Here is an 18,861-nt window from a genome sequence, read left to right as displayed (position 1 = left end):
TTTAGCACTGTCACACTAGAGGAGAGCCCATTTTATTGTATTTACAGGTACAGATATTATATATCCATCCTTAGCAACAGCTAAAAACAAAAGAAATTTTAAAGAGTAAACAGCAACTCCAAAGCAAAAATAGCTAGTTACTATTTAAGTAAAGAGAAGTCATAATGCAATTTTTAGCATTATTTCCCCTAACCAATGGCTCCACAAAATTTGATAGTATCAAAGTGTATTTTCTTAATGGCTAGAGGGGGTTTCATAGCCTAAGATAATAAAACGCAATCAATTCTCATAGGGAAGAGGAAAATATTAGGTGCACAAAACCAAGAGAACTTTACATAGCAACATCTACACCCTTATTGCTCTGTAAAAAACACACTGTGCTTATTATGATACATCCTATTTCAGTTCACTATCACCATTACAGCAGTTTCTCAGTTTACATGTGAGCAATCCTTTCAGTTTTAAGAAGTCCTGCTAAGGGGCATTAGCTCATTGAAAAGTCATTAATGATGAAGAACAGTCTCATTTGAGACAGTCCAACCCTGCTGTAGCAGCCATCACAGAGGAAATGTTAATCTGGTTCTCTAACTGCAGAAAACAGGAGGAGGCAGACAGAAGTTCAGGCTGTGCCATATCAGTTTCACAGAATGCTAGGGGTTGAAAGGGACCTCCAGAGATCATTGAGTCCAATGCTGCCTCCCAAAGCAGGATCACCTAGGGAAGGCTGCACAGGAACACATCCAGATGGGTTTTGAAAGTCTCCAGAGAAGGGGGCTCCACAACCTCTCTGGGCAGCCTGTTCCACTGTGCTGTCATCCTCACTGTAAAGAAGTGTCCCTTCATGCTGAGGTGGAACCTCCTGTGTTGTAGCTTGTATCCACTGCTCCTTTTCCCATCACTGGACACCACCAAAAAGAGCCTGGCACCTTCATCTTGACACCCACCCCTCAGATATTTATAGGTGCTGATAAGATTCCCTCTCAGCCTTCTCTTCTCCAGACTAAACAGACCCAGGGCTTTCAATCTTTCTTCAAGTGCCCCAGTCATCCTCATATCTAACAGTCCTCCCTCAGCTGCTCTCAGGAAGTCAAACATGCCACATGGAAATATTCTACAGTGTACTGGCTGGAGCATGGCACTACACATATATGGGACACACAACTCAGATACAGCTAAGTCCTGTTTTACTCCAAACTGACTAAAACCTAGAAGGCTGCACTAGCACAGGCTCTACATCACATTAATATAGACCACCTCTAACATAGCACATAGGACATTGTAGTTTTGGCTTATCAGACCAACAGTCATGCAACTGCATACATAAGTGGAACATGCCAAGCAGATGTGCTATAGAATACATCAATCTCAGGTGGTCTACTTTTAAGAACATTATTTTCTTGAGATGTTCCACAGCAAGAAAAAAATAATGGATTAAGGGGTTTTCAAGCAGATTTTACTAATACACTTACTTCAGCATTAAGATCTTGAAGAATATCCCCTAGTAAATCATCCTTTGACAGGTCCACAGTTTTCTGCAAGACAACAGATTAACCAAACAGGTCTAAGTTATATGTGCAAACCAAACCAGGAGACCAACAACAAATGACTAAAGGGGTTCTACAAAACAAAAGTGTTTTCAGGAACACTCCAAACACAGCAAACTGAAAGAGGAGTTTGTGTCTTGGCAAACACAAGACACTGAAATTGATCCTTGCTTTATCCCCCTCCCACTAGAATGCTGCAAGTAAGTTAGAAATGTTTAAAGTAAAAAAATATGAAAAACTTACATCTGTGTTTTTCTTCCCAGCACTGGCAATAAACATAGATTTAATTGTGTTTGGCTTTGACACCACAGACTTTTTCACATTCTTTCTATCAGTTGTTGAAGTTTTGCCACTTTTTCCTGCAGAAGAACATAAAGCTGTGAATTCTACATCAGAAATGATCAATGTTTAAGGGTCTAGTTAACAGCAGGTATAGCTGAGATAGTCTAGTTCTTCCACTTCTACACTGCTGGCTGAAACAAAGGCTGACTGCCTTTCATTTGCTGCCAGCTTTGCAATGGCTGTCATGCAAACACACGGAAAAACCAAAACCCTGTCAGCACCCTGCTTTTCCTAGGCACACCAGAGATGATTTTTGCATACTCAAGTTCATACTCCAGAAAAAGGATCAAGACACCTTACACAGAAGCATCTCCATAAACCAAAAAACACCTAAGTCCAGGCACTATGCTTGAATTCTCAACATCCAGACTCAACTGCTGTTTGCCACCAACTTCATAACAGTTGCTAAAATCATTTGATCCCAGATCCTTAAAAGCATGCTAGTATTTTAGTGGCAAAAGAGATCACACATCCTTCAGACACTGGCTTTAGAAACCAAGATCATTCCTAGGTGTATTTCACAGAATGTGAAGGGTTGTAAGGGACCTCAAAAATCATCCAGTCCAATCCCCCTGTAGAGCAGGAGCACCTAGAATAGGTCACACAAGAAGGCATCCAGGCGGGTTTGGAATGTCCCCAAAGAAGACTCCACAACCTCTCTGCGCAGCCTGTTCCAGGGCTCTGGCACCCTCACAGTGAAAGGTTTTTCCTTATGTTCATGTGGAACCTCCTCTGCTCCATCTTGCACCCATTGCCCCTTGGCCTATCATTAGGCTGGCTCCATCCTCCCCACACTGCCCTTCATATCTTCATAAACATGAGAGGTCATCCCTCAGTCTCCTCTTCTCCTAGCTAAAGAGGCCCTTAGCCTTTCCTCACAAGGGAGATATTCCACTCCCTTCATCATCTTTGTGGCTCCATGCCAGACTTTTTCAAGCAGTTCCCTGAATTTGGTCTAGAAGGAAATATATATTCAACAGAAGACTAAGTCTAAGTAACATTACCCTAGTAATGCTCAAATAGTAAGCAGTAATTTGACCTAAATTTTGGACCTCTCTCTTCTATAGCATGGTGGCTAAACAAAATCCACTTTGGAGACACAGAACTACAGAGCTTCGAGTTAACATCATTTGGCCATATGCACCACAAACCAATGCCAAGAACTTGCCCACTTTAGGTACCTTTTAAAAGTCACTGGAAAGCATTCTACAGTGTTCCATGTTCAACATACCTTTCTTACGAGGACCAAGAGCATCATCATCCAGATCTTCATCAAAGATTTCTCTTCCATCCTCTATATAACCTGTTCCATCTGCAGAAAACCAAAATTGTTAAAAAATCACTTCCTAAATCCTGTCTTCTGATGTTTCTAAATATATTAATAACCAAAAGGTTTACATATTTAAACACTTTTCCCCTTTTTATCTATTTGCAGAAGTTATAAATGCAAACTGTTAAAAACTGCAGCACTCTCAGCTCTGTCTTCTGTTAGACTAAATAGATGATTACATGTTCTCTGTCCTTGTTTTAGGATACAGAATATCTGAACACAACCAACAGAGACATTCCATTCAATTTGATTCTAACGATCTGGGTCCTGCACTTGGGACACACCAAACTCATGCAACACCACAGGCTTGGGACAGAGTGGCTGGAAAGCTGCCTGGCTAAAAAGGACCAGGAGGTGTTGGTTGACAGCTGGCTGGACATGAGCCAGCAGTGTGCTCAAGAAAGCAAACATCCTGGCCTGTATCAGGAATACTGTGCCCATCAGGAGCAGGGGTGATTGTTCCCTCTGTACTTGGCACTGGTGAAGCCGCACTTCAAATATTGTGTTGAGCTTTGGGCCTCTCACTAAAAGAAGGATACTGAGGTGCTGGGGCATGTCCAGAGAAGGGTCACAAACCTGCTGAAGGGTCTAGAGTACAGGTCTTATGAGGAATGGCTGAGGGAACTGGGTTTGTTTAATCTGCAGAAGAGGAGGCTGAGGAGAGACCTCATCATACTCTAAAACTACTTGAAAGGAAGTTGTATTGAAGTGGGGGTTGGTGTCTTCTCCCTAGTACCAGGTGACAGGAAGAGAAGAAAGGGCCTGAAATTTTGCCAGGGAAGGTTTAGATTGTATATATAAAAAAAGATTCTTTACAGAAAGCATGGTCAGGCATTGTAATAGGCTGCCCAGGAAGGTGGTGGAGACACCATCCCTGGAGGTGTTCAACCAACGTGTGGACATGGCACTTTGGGACATGATTTAATGGCCATGGCAGTGATTGGTCAATGGTTGGACTCGATCTTAGAATACTTTTCCAACCAAAACAATGCTATGACTCTATTATCAATTACAGTGCCCAGGGAGGTGGTAGAAGCCCCATCCCTGGAGGTTTTTAAGGCCAGGCTGGATGGGGCTCTGAGCAACCTGATCTAGTGTGAGGTGTCCCTGCCCGTGGCAGGGGGGTTGGAACTAGATGATCCTTGAGGTCCTTTCCAACCCTAACAGTTCTATGATTCTATAATTTTTAAAGTTCCATCACTGATAACTGGAAATACAATTTCAAAACCACTTCTTAATGAAGAAATATTTTCATTACCATTCCTGGGAGAGCAATGCAAAAGATAAAATCTTGCATGGTTCTTGTCTCCTAAAACATTTTGCAAGGCTGTACTAACTATAACTCACCTCAAATCACAAACATTAGGAGGCCTAATTGAGTTATAACAAAAAAATAAACCTCTCCAAAAGACTCTCCACTTACCATCATCAACAATCCAGTCATCATCCTGACGGTGTCTGACCATCTTGGAATACTCTTCCTCATCAATTTCATCATAAACACCTGTGAACTCCTCAACCTACAGGCAAGGTATACTGAGGATTAACATTTCCCATAGCATCATTTATTATACAGGTTATCAGTAAGAACATGGATGGTTTCCTACACAGGCACTTTGTTCACAACTAAGCCCATTTATCAGTTTAAGTTTCTTTTTTGGCAGTGGACAGAAAAAAAAAAAACAAATCCAAGTTATCAATTTTTACAGTTATCACAGTACACTGAAAATCAAAATCTACTGAAGCACTGGCAGAGGTTTCATTTGAAACTGACTTGGTTTATTGCTCATTTCACATTAAAAAATAAAATGAAATAATTTAAAATCAAATTAAAAATATATTTTTTTACATTTAAAATAAAATATTTTTTTAATTAAAACAAAACAAAACCAAACCTAGCAATGAAGACTTTTGACCCTTGGCTCAACTCTCAAACATCAAGGTGAGCTCAGTGAAAAGAAAGGTGATTTGATGTGCCCAAACATAATGCTCAAGATGCTCTTCTGTGCCCCACACTAGATTTGGATGTCAATGATCCATGCACTCCAGGCTTCTTTAGATACATCCACCTCAAGATGGAAGTCACTTACTGTTGGCATTACAATCAATTGGGAAGTATCAATATTACCCTGCCAGGTTTCAGTACCACCAGTTAAATACTTACATTTTGGGTTCTTTATTGGAACTATACCACATCAATTAATTTTGGTCACTCGAAGCATTGAAAGTAAAGCTTAAAATCATTTGAGGTTAACAAAAAAAAGAAAGGACTTTCTAGCATGACATTAATTACACAATTAACTATTTTTAAGTTGGTCCTTCCCTGTGGGATATTTATCAAGCAGTTTTAAGCATGTCTGATTTACTGTTAACAAAACAGTTTTAGTTTTGAAAACAGATAGAAACAAGTATTGCTGGACTCAAAACATTCACTGCTAAAAGACAAAATCTGATCTGAAAGACAGATTTTGTTTCCTGTAACTTTTAGCTGTGTATAAAGTTAAGCAGTTGAGCTCACATTCTTCTTTTTATTATTATTATTACTATCAAAAAGAAAGGATGAGGAATTTTCACCTCATATTTTAGTTTTTCGCCAGCTTTGGCTTTTTTCAGACGTTCCAGGGCTTCTTGCTGGCCTCTTCTAGATTTCCTCTCACGTTTAGAACGTGATGCTGCAAAACTTCCAGGCTCACACATAGCTGCAATTAATTTAAAAACACGAGAAATAAGTTTAGTAACGAGCTGCTGTGATCTTTGGTATTTAATGTTCAGTGATGTATAAACAGCTGGCTGCAGTTCTGCTTAAAACCAACACAGAGATTGTACTTGGCTAGAACAGTCAAGTGATTCTTGACAAGCCAGACCTGAAATATACATGGTCTCAGACAGACAGAGATCAGACTTTGTGCCATCCAGCAAGAAGCTACCACTGCCTTTCCATAGCACCTCTCAAATCTCATCAACCCTCATCTGAAAAAGAACCTCCACACACACTCTTCCCTTGGCAACTTCCAATTCCTTTTATTTTGCATGTCTCCATGACAACTCAGGAATAGACAGACTTGGAAAAGGCCTGGTTTGCTACAAAGCACAAATGGGGTTTTTCAGGTGGTTTCACAATGTCTGAAGAGTGCAGCTAGATTTCAGATGAGCCAGCAATTTGTTGACAGCAGAAGAATGCTGCCCCATTTCCTCTTAGATGTTCTTCCCTTCAAAACCCTTCCCACAGTAGGGCACTCTCCATTTCTCTCTACCTTTTTCTCCCTCTTCATTTTGGTGGGGTGGACATTTATGCGATGAGAAACAATGAATGATCACAATCCAATTTAGGAAGGCAGGCAGCTAGGTCAGACACAAGACAATGGGGTTTGTGACAAGCTGGCTGCAAGCAAAAGGGATCCAGGGCTAGTATATGCGGCCAGGCCAGGCAAGCAAAGCGTTCACCCACCCTGGTGACAGCAGGAGGCCAAAATATAGTTACATCTAAGCGGCGTGGCTGCAACAAATAACTAAGGATTTGTATGGCTAAGGGGTGGAATGGGCTAAAAAAAGGGCATTTACACTGTCTGAAAAAAAAAAAAACCAACTGCAAATACGTAAAGCGTTAGGTGCAGCCACACAAGATTTTCTGTCAGTTCTTCCTGTTTACTGGAAACAAGTGCTCAGGAGGGGCTCCTCCTGAGACAAACCTTATGTTCATCTCCCGTGGAAACCACCCGCCCGGACGGCGCCCTGAACACTGAAATGCCAGCACCATCCTAGGCTGTGCGTGCCCGAGCTGGCAGCCGGTGAAAGGGAGGTAAACCATAGCCTTTCCGCCCGGGATAACTCAGCCTCACCGCTGTGCGGAAACCAGAGCCGGGGAGCGGGACGGAGCGGGACGGGGCGGGGATGCCGCGCGGCCCGCGCCCGTCAGCGGGCAGAAACCCCACCCGCTGTAACGCTTCCCCATCTCCGGCGCGCCGAGAGTCCCCCGCGAGCGTGGGCAACGCAGCTACCGCCCCCACTAAGTAACCGCAAGACGGGAGGACGCGGGACGCAAGGGGACGGGCTCCCGCTGCTGGGGCAGCACTGCTCAGCCCCGGGCCCACCGCGGACTGGGGACGCTCTCGGAGCACTGCCTGCCGCGCACGCGTGCGCTCCCGCACCCGCGCGCCCTCCTCATCCTACCGCTCCCGCGCGCCCACGCCTGAAATGGAACGGACGGCAGCCGCCCCCGCGCCGGGCAGAGGGAGGCAGAAGGCCGCCGGCCCAGGCGCCAGCGCGCTTCGTGTTCACGCTGCCCGCGAGCGCCCCGCGGGCCTCACTCACCGTCCCGGGGCCCCGCGCCGCTCTCGGCCATGGCGCCCGCTCGCGCCAAGGCGCCCGAAAGTGGCGCGAGACGGGAGCCCAGCGAGCCGCCGGCGGGGCGGGAGCCAATCAGCAGCCGCGGCGGCTCCGGCCGCCCCGCACGGGGGCGGGCCCGATGCCACCGCCCGGGGGCGGGGGGGGCGCGCGGCGGCTGTCGGTGGGTTCGGGAGGAGTGCGGGCCACCGCTGGCGTGCAGAGCGAGGCCTCTGTCCGGCTCGCTCTCTAAGGCCCAGTGCGGGGAGGAAGCCCCAGGCGAGGCGGAGCCACTTCCTGGGCGAGGCTTGCACCGCCGGGGCGCGTATCGGCGCGATTACAGGCCGAGGCCTGGGCTGGCAAAAGTGGGCGCCTCAGGCCATTTGCGCGGACGGGCTGGGCGTGCCGCTAGAGCCGCGGCTTTGCACTCGCTCGTGTAGCTTGCGGGCCCGAGAAGCGTGTGAGCGCTGTAGCAGCACATCAGCGCCGTCTCGGGAGTTGCGTCTGGGGGACTCCCACCTGCTGCCGAGATGTAAGACCATAAGCAGCAGTGGTATATGTTGCCTTACCTTGCGGCAACAAGATGTTGCCTACTCCTGAATTGGGAGAAAGTGGCAGCTGATGGCAGCTATCTGAAAAGTAAAGTCGACCTACAGCGTGAGAGTCAAGGACCACCTGCAACGATGTTGGCACTAGATCAGTGCGTACGGAGAAGAAAGGGCGTCTCAGGCAAGGTTTCATGCATTGTATAACCACTAAAGTTAGGTGGGTTTTCTTTTTTGCACATTTAGAGTAGATGTTACCCTCTCGCACTTTTCAGGGACACCATCAGTAGAGTACTCTCTTCAGGAAGCTAGTGACAAGAGAGGCGATACCCTGGATTCCTTCCTCCTTCCCACATCCCTTTAACTTTTTTTTTTTCTCCTTACTTGCCAAACATGAGAAAAACAGATTCTGACTGGATTTCATAAGAGGCCAAGTGCTCAGAGAAGGGACTTGGTTGAGGTTTTTCTGTGCATACACCTGGCTTTGCCTGAATGGGAAAAGTACGCTCTGGTCATCTTAATGCTGCAGAGATCCCTTCACTAATATGTCAAGAGTTTTACAGGCCATCTGTCAGTCCAGGGGCAACAGCTGTGTCCAGAAAGAGATGTATTTCTGTTGCAAGGATAGTTGGAAACGTTTTTGAAAGTCTCAGCAAAGACAATTCAGGCTTTATAAGTCATCTATAATGGCTTGTATTTATGTGCCTGTGCCTTCAGTGCCTAGGGAAACTGGTAGGGTTTGTGCTGTTTTCACCACAGATGAACCTTGATCGTTTTTCCAACAACATCACCGCTGTCCAGTTACTACCCAAAGAACTTGCCACCCTTGTTTGCAGAATTTTTGGAGGAGCATTTGCTGCTCCCCAAAAAAATAATGTAGGCACTGATTCCAGCTTCTTACAAAGGCAGGCAGCACCAGCACACTTAAGAGCCATTTGAGAATGAATAGGATTCTGCTTTTATAGGCAATATGCTGTATTACTTTGGCTTGATACACTGACTGTTTTAAGCCTACAAGGTAATTTTCATGGTTCTGAAAATGCAAATTATTTTCTCCACAACCTTTGCATTGGTATGAGAGGAATAAAACCTACCAGATACTGATCTAACTTATCTAACCCATTTCCAAGTTCATCACTACCTCTCACTGCTGGACCTTGCCTTTGGTGGAAACAGAAGAGCCACCTTAGCCACCTGTAGCACTTCCATGGTGCCAAGAGAGACTGGCCACCCTGACAAATAGAGTGCCCATTCCCAGGCACTCAAGCTCTTCAGCAGTTATTGGATCAGCATCCTTGGAAACACTGACAGCTCTAGGAGTGCCTGTCTGACCTAGAGAGGGCTTTTCATTTGGTGCACTGTACCCACTGTTTGATTTATTTCCTTTTTTAAAATGTATGCACAAAATAAGACCATCAAGCATGATGAGAGGTTCAAATTCTGAAGTTACTCAATTTTTTTTCAAGCTATGATAAACATTTCTAAAAAAGCAAAGCCATGAAATTCTGCAGTTTCAATAGAATAGACCAGACCAGGTTGGAAAAGACTTTTGAGATCAAGTCCAACCTATCACCCAACACCATCTAATCAACTAAACCATGGCACAAAGCTCCCCATCCAGTCTCTTCTAAACACCTCCAGGGATGGTGACTCCACCACCTCCCTGGGCAGCACATTCCAATGGCAAATCTCTCTGTGAAGAACTTCTTCCTAACATCCAGCCTAAACTTCCCCTGGTGCAGCTTGAGATTGTGTCCTCTTGTTCTGGTGCTACACTGCATTTCACATATGCTTTTCACATGCTTTGGAATTGACTACATTTTAATGCTTTTGATTAAAATGAAGAAACATTCTTTGCCAGCCATCACACAAACAGCGGTGTGTTTGTCATTCAGGTGATGCCACGGTTTGAGCCGGTACACAGTGATACAGTTAATTTACCAAATTGAAGTTGTTGCCATAGCTCCACTGTGGGACAGCACAGATCAAACAAAAGCCTTTTTCAGGAATGGTAGTTCAATCCTGACATTCATCTCTGTCTGTAACAAGGACGGGTCTGTTTCCTACAGCAGCATAACAAGCATATTTAAATGCTGCAGAGGAAAGAAAGAAGGAGAGGCAGCGGATGTTCTTTGCTCTAGGGGGGGGTGAGGGTGGAAATATAGCCCAGGAAGATTTGGAACTTCCTCTGTGAAATGGCTTTATCACAGCAGATTACTTGGAGCTGATCTTTTCACGTCCTTTGGGACAGGCATACAGGAACAACTTGGCATGACCGTTGTTCAATTGTCTGTTAAATACAAGAAGTGGGAATTCTGCTCTGCAGTTCGGCGCCTCTCAAGGAAAGTGGGAGAGCTGCAGAGAAGAGTGCAAGACAAGCAAAGTAACGAAGATGGTAGGCAGCAAAAAACGAGGTACAGAAGAGGAAGCCCAGGAACCTCCCAGGCTTCAACGAAAGGTGACAAAGGTGTTTTCTTTTTCCCTGTTGTTTTCTTAGTGCTGTAATTTAAATCCATAAGTTATGAATCAAAAATACCGCAAACTCTTTGCTAGATCTCTAAGGTAATATAAACAGTGGCCTGCATTAACATTTGAAAGTACAAATGGAGGATAGTATCAAACCTAAGTTAAGTGTACTAAATTGTTATTACTACATTGAGGACTATTCTTGTCTACCTTTTTGTCTAGGGCATGCATGATCTGTCTCAAAGAGACTAGGACAGAAACTTAAAACTCAGATTGAGACATTACATGTTAAGCTTCTGGTTGGTCGTTTTTTTATGATGATGGAAAAAAAGTCTGTTGAAACCAAAAGGGATGGAATAAAAAGCAGAATGCAAGCAAACCATGAATTATAGCAATGTGGCAAATTCACCTATCCCATGTCCAACTTAATATCTTTGTTAAGTACAGACTGTCTTGGTGGAGAATTGTATGTGTGTATGTGTGCAAGCTACTGCTCAGGACGTGAGTGTATGCACTCTACAAGTGTGGAGCATTCTCTTTTAATCCTTACATTGATCTGAATTAATTCATGTTATCCTTCTATTGACTGAAAGTTTTTACATCTAATATGATCCACCTCTGACTACATGTCAGCAGCTGCTTACTGAACTATGCTATTCACATGACATTTCAATATGCATTATTTGACTATATGGGGGAGAGTCCTAAAGGAGACCAGATTACAGAAATTAAAATCCCAAATTACTGCTTACCAAGAGCTCTTTGTTTTCTAAGCTCTTCACAGGAAATTAACTGATAGAAATATGAAGAATTTATGAATACAAATAATACAGACTTTCATGTTCCAAGGGTAAGTTCCTTCCTTACCAGGTCTATAAATCCCTTTTGTCTGCAGAATAGCTCATTATAATTTCCTGAGTTACCCATTAATGTCAGGATGAAAATAATGAAGCTTCTATTAGGATGTTAAAGCTCTGAAACACACATGCAGTATAGAAACTAGACCAAGACAGGAGGGCCACAAAGATGATTGGGAAGCTGGAACACCTGTCCTACAAGTCCAGACTGAGGGAACTGGGGTTGTTCAGCCCGGAGAAGAGAAGACTCCAGGGAGACCTAATAGCAACCTTCCAGGGACTCTTCAAAGGCCTGTAGTGATAGGACAAGGGAGAATTGTTTGAAATTAGAGAAGAGTAGATTTAAATCAGATGTTAGGAACATGTTCATTACAATGAGGGTGGTGGAACACTGGAATAGGTTGTCCAGGGAGGTGGTTGAGGCCCCATAGAATCATAGCATGGTTTGGGTTAGAAGGGACCTCTAAAGGGCATCTAGTCCAACCCTGCTGATGTCAGCAGGGACATTGACCACTAGATCATGTTGCTTAGAGCCTTGTCAAGCCTGAAGATCACCAGTGGTAGGGCCTCAACTGCCTCCCCGGGCAATCTGTTCAAGCTCAGCAAGGCAACCTGATGTAGTGGAGGATGTCCCTGCTGACTACAGGGAGGTCGGACTAGATGACCTTTGGAGGTCCCTTCCAACCCAAACCATTCTGTGATTAATTTCCAAGTAAATCTCTCATGAACATCTAAAACATGTACTATTTTTTAAAAAAGAGAAAAATCCCTGCAAGACACACACATTTGATTCTGATTGTTGTTAAAGTACTGCAAATCCTAGACACTCAACCTGAATTAGTGAAATTACACTAACTGGAACAGGGAGCAGAATCTCATCACCTGCTTGCCAAATACAATATTCCTATTCAAGCCTAGGATAAAAGTACAAAATATTATAATGTAAATTAAATAGGGGAGACAAGTGAGAGCAAACTCCCAGAGAATGAGCCCTCACATAATTATAATGTCTAAGTATTAACTCAGGTGCCAGTGGTATTCAAGAGCATACAGTTACTGCCACAGCATGAAAGTCTCTGTTTTAGCTGCTTTCAGTGCTCTCGTTTTACAACTGCACAAAAATGAACAATTAACATATAAGCAGAACATTATTGCAGAGAGGCTGGTATGTTTCAAGACCTGGCTGAAGATCAAATGTGCTTCCATGGGTGAATAATCTAGGCATTCACCATTTCAAATCTCTTCAGCAGGAAGCAGGACAGCATCGTGAGATGATACAAAGTCTAGCTGCAGTCCTCACAATTCTCTCTTGCTGATTTGGCACTGGCGAAGGCTGTGCTCACAGTGCAGGGAATCAGCAAGGGCCACTGCTCCCTGTAGGCAGGGAGCTCAGCATAGCAAGGCTGGCAGGACAAGCAGGACCTTGGCAGCTAGTCCTTGAGGACCATGAGCAGGGCAGCCCAGAGATGGGAAGCAAGATCAGCCCAGAACCCAGAGCAGACAAGGTTGGGGTGGTAAGGCAGGTCTGAGGTCAAACTAGAAACATGGCTCAAGGCCAGGTCTGGTGATACTAACATGGGTCAAATGGAGCATGTCATAGAATCATAGAACAGTTTGGGTTGGAAGGGACCTCCAAAGGTCATCTATTCTAACCCCCCTACAGTGAGCAGAGACATCCTCCACTAGATCAGGTTGTACAGACCCTTATTGAGCCTATCCATGCTGATAAAGCAGTTTCAAGGTCAAGCCACAAAATCAGCCCACAGGTGGGGACCTGCATCAGGCCTGATGATGGTAATAAGTGTCAGACAACCCAGGGATCACCACATAAGTCCATAGTGACAAGGCAGGTCCAACATCAGGCTAGAAAGACATGCACATGGCCAGAACTCCTACAGCCCAGCTCCAGCAAGGACTACTTCATGGACGCTACATCAGGGCAGAGATTAAGGCTTCAAAAAGGACAACAGCAAAGGGGACTTACTGGTGGCAGAAACCCTGGACACCAGCCTCCAGAGAGGCTGTCCAGAGGCCTGCTCTGGAAGGAGGGTGAACTCAGGAGTTGGGGCTGGGCAGGGGAGCAGCATGATGGGGACACCAAAGACCAAGGTCAGGCTGATTACTGAGGAAGAAGTACCCAAGGAGGCCCCACTGGGCCTGATTCAAGGCTTAGGAAGTCCTGAACTAGCTTAGGGTAAAACAAGGTCAGCTACTCCCCAAGAACAGGAAGACAACATGGTATGTCTAGTGGGCTAAGGACCTTGCAACTCAAGGTCCCATTCCACAGCTTCATGCAAGAGGATTTGGACAGGCCTAGACAAGAATCAAAATCATAAAACAATATTTCAAACTTGCCTTATCACCACAAGCTGAAATCAAACCAGGAAATTAATCTGCAGCTATAGATCCAGACCCAGGGGAAAAAATCTTCAGACAGAAGGCATAGGAGGGTGAAGCTTAAATACCACCCCAAACCGGTAGGCAGAGGGTGTGGTATAGAGGCCCCAGCTGAGGCTTGTCAGGGCCATCAGGGTCTTTTAGTACCCTTAGGGTCCTGCAACATATGAAGTGACTGATATCCAAGACCAAATTTTGTCAGTTTTCATGAAAATGTAAACCAACATCACAAGTGCTGAATCTCCAAATAAATACTAATCATGAAAGCTCTTGGATGTTTCAAAGGAAAAGCCCCCAGGATATCTGCAGGATATTCTCAGTCTCTTTCCTAGAAGCAGCTGCATTATGCTGGAGAAGTTCTACCTCAGTGGGTAGAATATGACCAGCCAATAACATGCCAGATCAAAAGTTTCAAAGGTGGCAAAGTTATAAGCAACTGAAATAAGATCTTAGGGTCAAATACTCTTAATAACTAGTAAAAGCTGCACTGTCTAGCAGAGAATTATTACAGGCTGCATATTTTGTTCTAAATAAAGTATTTCTGCCCAGATAATGAAAACCTCCAGTTACTAAGTTTTTGGTATCCAAAATATTGAACATGACCACAATCCTCCCCCCCCCCCCCCCCCCCAACAATCACTTGAATGTAGGTTACAGTGTGATTTTGAAATGGTATGGAAAAAGATCTGGGAAGGTATTTGCATTAAAAATTGGTAAATGGAAAGATCAAGGTTGACAAGAACAGTGGAGAGGGAAAAATACATTGGAAACCTGTAATGCTGGAAAAGATAGTGTGACAGCATACTGATGATCAGCTCAAGAAGTTTGAAACTGGGTGAAAAGGAGGGGACTGGGTAGACTGAAAATAGTTAGATGTGAATGCAGTAAAAATATATGCAAGAAAGGCAGTCTCAGCTTTGCATGGATTTAATGGGATTGGAGTGTGTGTCTAGAAAGCCAGAAGAGGGGGGGGGGAAAGAGGAAGAAGGATAACAGCACAGTTTAAATGCAAATAGGAAAGAGATTTTTCTGAAATTATGTTTTATCTGTAACAATAAGAAGCAGGATAGAGAAAATGAATAATTTAGGCAAAGTTTATACTGAGATACGAAGTACACAGATCATGCTGGACCATGTCCAGAGAAGGGCCAAGGGAATGAGCAGAGGGCTGGAGCACCTCTCCTATTAGGACAGGCTGAGGGATTGTTCAGTTTGGAAAAGAAAAGGTTCTGAGGAGACCTTATTGTGGCCTTCCAATATCTGAAGTGGGCCTACAAAAAAGCTCGTGAGGGACTCTTTAGGGTGTCAGTGATAGGACTGGGAGGAATGGATCCAAGCTGGAGGAGAGTAGATTTAGATTAGATGTTAGGAAGAAGTTCTTTGCAATAAGGGTGGTGAGATGCTGGAGCAGGTTGCCCAGGGAGGTGGTGGAAGCCCCATCTCTGGACATTTTTAAGGCCAGGCTGGATGTGGCCCTGAGCAACCTGACCTAGTGTGAGGTGTCCTTGCCCATGGCAGGGGCATTGGAACTAGGTGATCCTTGGGGTCACTTCCAACCCTGGGAATTCTATGATTCTGTAATAGTCAATATTGTATTTCTTGATGGAGATAAAATTGCAGCTGTAGTGCTGTGCTTGCACCACTCTCTGGGAAATCCATAGAGAACCCAAAATAGAACAGATCTGTAAAATATGACCTGTGAGAAAACATTGCAACAACTGAGGCAGTTTAGTCTAGAAAGTCATGAGAGATGTGACAAAGATACTAACCTACTTGCTGAATGCCACCTCTCTGCTCCAAATCCTCAACCTATTGTTCCAAAACCTCAACCCCAGTAGTTGTACAAAAAGCAAAAGAAAGTCAATGTTTTCTGTATCCAGGAAAAAAAAGCAAGCAGGGGTAATAGAGTGAAGCAGTGGTGGTTCAGGTGAGACATCAAGAAAGCCTTTCTAACAAGAAAGAACAATGATAAGAGTGGATTGACTAGGTATTTGAGGGTGTGTGAAGGGCATAACAGACAGATGTTAGCTATTCAAAGTGCTTCCTAGCCTCTGTGCATTCGACAGGAGAGCCCCACTGCCAGAAATCCCTCATCCTCTCCTGACAACCCAGTGACTCAAAGCTTGATTGTTACATTGGCAAGGAGAGCAGAACAATCTAATAACAGGACAGACAGACCTAATACTGCCCACATTAAGTGATTGTCTCTCTGACTTCTTTTCATATTCTCTTTTCTTTCTGCTTTCTTTCTCATCTCTTTTTCACCTACTCACCCCTTTCACATAGCCCCTTTCATATTTTTGGTTGTTGGGTGGGGGTTTTTTTGTTTTTCTTGTATTGCACTTGGCCTCCTTTGAAGATATGCAACAAAAGATGAGACATTTTAAATTAAACTTTCAGGCCCTCAGGAAGTGACCCTAAGTCAAAATTCTCTTGTAATTCCTCATGTCTATGAATGGCCTTAGATGTTTGTGTGCTCTGATGAAGTCAACTCTTAAAAACGCTCACAGTGCCCACTGAAGCTGAGCACTGCTGGAATCCACTGTCACGAATCTATCAAGGTTAACAATAGCCAATGGAGTCTTTCCAGTCTCCAAAGTAAGGGCTTTATGTTATCTTGATCATATTCTCATGCCACTTGAGAGTAAGAAGGCCAGGTACTTGTAGCAGAGTATAAGCTACAGCTGTGTGTGGTGTAGCAGACTCACACCATGACTGAAGATGTAGTCGTGACTCCTGTGCCAGTTTCCTCCGAAGAGTGTGGGAGCTCTGTCACATATTTGGCTGTGACAGAAACATTTTGTTGGATTTAAACAGAGTTGCTACCTTTATGACTTCAGTACCACAAGTTTGAAAAAGCATTGCTTAGAAACTTAACCCAAGTTGAATATGTATTTCTGTTCCCTGAATTCTTTGATGTCACTAACAGAATACCACATAGTACACAACCGTGCCAGAGGAGGGCCATGAAGGTGATCAGGGGCCTCAAGTCCCTCCCCTAAGAGGACACATTGAGAGAATTTGGGTTATTCAAGCCTAGAGGAGGTGCCAGGAGACTTTCTAGTGGGCTTCCAGTGGTTAAAGATGGCTTATAAGAAAGATGGGTACAGACTTTTTATCAGGGAGTAGTAATAGGATAAGGGATTCTACCTGAAAGGTGGTTGTGGCCAGGAAAGGGTTGGTCTCTTCTCCCAGGCAACCCGCACCAGAACAAGAGGACACAGTCTCAAGCTGCACCAGGGGAAGTTCAGGCTCAAGTTGAGGAGAAAGTTCTTCACAGAGAGAGTTGTTAGCCTTTGGAACAGGCTACCCAGGGAGGTGGTTGAGTCACCATCCCTGGAGGTGTTCAAGAGGGGATTGGACGTGGCACTTGGTGCCATGGTTGAGTAGTCATGAGGTCTTGGGTGACAGGCTGGACTTGATGATCTTTGAGATCTCTTCCAACCTTAGGGATACTGAATGAGCATCTTTGAGGTCTCTTCCAACCTTATTGATTCTGTGATGCTGTGATTCTATGATTCTATACTGAGAGAGGGTATACTTAGATATAAGGAAGAAGTTCTTCACTTTGAGCGTGGTGAGACACTGGGTGTCTGCTCCCTGAAACTGTACAAGGGCCAAGTTGGATAAGGCTTTGAGCAACCTGGTTTAATGGAACGTACCCGCGCCTTGTCCTCTCTAAGGTCGCTTCAAACCCAACCCATTCTATCATTCTTTGATATTTCATCTCTACTCCGGAAAGGCGCTCCAAGCATCTTTGCCCTCCCCAGCGAGGGGAAGCGGGAGGTCGGCCTTGGCCCAGCCGCTGCCAAGGTGGCGCGGCCGCTAGCGGAGGCACAGAGGACAGGAGCTGTCCGTTCAGCACCGCGCCCGCCCGCTCCATCTCCTCCCCCGCCACTCCTCGGTCAGTTTTGAACGAATCAAACCTGACCGCGGAGCGCCATGAGGAAGTTACCGAGACCAGCCAGGGCCTGCAGGCTCACGGAAAGTGCCTGCTGAAGCGGCGCCTCGCCTGGCTGTGTAGACCTGCAGGGTTAGGGGCAGACACGCCAGAAAGTCTCTTGATGCCTCTCTGCATCCCAAACGCCCACACCGCTCCGATGCGCGGCTCTAAGCCGGGCCTCTCCGCCCTCGGAAGGGCACATCCTACACCGGTGCGGCGCGGGGAGGACACGGTTCTGGGGGAACCCGAGGCACCTCGAGGCGGCTGTCCCGCAGCGGTGGGCCGCGGGGCCGCGGGCCGGCCTGACACCGCCGCTGGAACCGAGGCCGCCCGGGGCGCCGCCGGGGGCCGCGGTGGCGCGGCGAGGCAGCAGCCAACCAGAAAGCCGCATGCAAATGAGCGCGGCGTCCCCCGCGCGGAGGGGGGCGGTGGCGCGGCGGCCGCCCGGTTGCCATGGCGACGCGCGGCGGCCGTGCCCCCGGGCGGCTCCTGGGGAGACCCCCCCCCGGGGCGGGCGCGCGCGTGACGGCGGAGCCCCGCGCCGGGCGGGCCCAGGTGGTGGCGGCGGAGGCAGCAGCGGCACCGGCGGTGGGGGGCGAGGCGAGGCTGCCGCCGGCCATGCCAGTGCTCGCTCCCGATGCTGAGTCAGAAACAGGTATCCCGATATCCCCCTCTGAGGCACGGCGCTCGGAGGCCATGGAGGAGCTAGAGCACACCTGCCCCCAGCCACGCCTGGTGAGTCAGGCCCAGCCCCGGGCGAGGGCTCGGCCCCATCTCGCTCCTCCCGCCTGAGCCTCCTCGAGTGCCGCGGGACAGCAGTGCGGGCGGCGTGGTGGGGGGGCGAGTGCGGGGGAGCGGGGGGCGAGGGAGAGAACGACCAGTGCCGTGTTACCGATGGGCTCTTTGTGTAGCACCGCGCTTCCGCGGGATCGGAGAAGGAAGGAAGGAGCAAAGGCTGCGGTGGGAGTGGGCTGTCCCCACATCTTGGGGTCCCGGCTCCATCCGGGCTGTCCTTGCCGTGCTTTGTCGTGTGGGGACTTCAGTGACAGCTAGGCAGAATTTCTCGTCCTTTCTTTCAAAGAAGAAGAAGAACAGCAACAACAAAATCCCAACA

General features: G+C 46.3%; 2 protein-coding genes across 2 annotated transcripts in view; one reads left to right on the top strand and one right to left on the bottom strand.

The window, feature by feature from the left end:
- POLA1 (DNA polymerase alpha 1, catalytic subunit) overlaps positions 1–7,721 on the bottom strand; it is a 245,653-nt gene extending 237,932 nt beyond the window's left edge. Inside the window, exons 1-6 of the mRNA XM_068144815.1 lie at positions 7,528–7,721; positions 5,791–5,915; positions 4,640–4,736; positions 3,118–3,198; positions 1,788–1,903; positions 1,470–1,532 (exon numbers count right to left, since the gene is read on the bottom strand). Of these exons, the coding sequence (XP_068000916.1) occupies positions 1,470–1,532; positions 1,788–1,903; positions 3,118–3,198; positions 4,640–4,736; positions 5,791–5,915; positions 7,528–7,558 (513 nt within the window). The 5' untranslated portion in view covers positions 7,559–7,721. The remainder of the gene's footprint in view (positions 1–1,469; positions 1,533–1,787; positions 1,904–3,117; positions 3,199–4,639; positions 4,737–5,790; positions 5,916–7,527) is intronic.
- Positions 7,722–18,347: 10,626 nt separating this feature from the next.
- The window catches only part of PCYT1B (phosphate cytidylyltransferase 1B, choline), a 35,150-nt gene continuing 34,636 nt past the window's right edge, over positions 18,348–18,861 (top strand). Inside the window, exon 1 of the mRNA XM_068144816.1 lies at positions 18,348–18,482. Within this exon, the coding sequence (XP_068000917.1) occupies positions 18,366–18,482 (117 nt within the window). The 5' untranslated portion in view covers positions 18,348–18,365. The remainder of the gene's footprint in view (positions 18,483–18,861) is intronic.

Source organism: Melanerpes formicivorus, unplaced genomic scaffold, assembly GCF_026170545.1.
Source record: "Melanerpes formicivorus ecotype bairdi unplaced genomic scaffold, bMelFor1.0.p_v2 SCAF_11, whole genome shotgun sequence".
Classification (NCBI taxonomy): Eukaryota; Metazoa; Chordata; class Aves; order Piciformes; family Picidae; genus Melanerpes; species Melanerpes formicivorus.
Note: the sequence above shows the minus strand (reverse complement) of the source record. Positions and strands in the feature narration are given on the sequence as shown.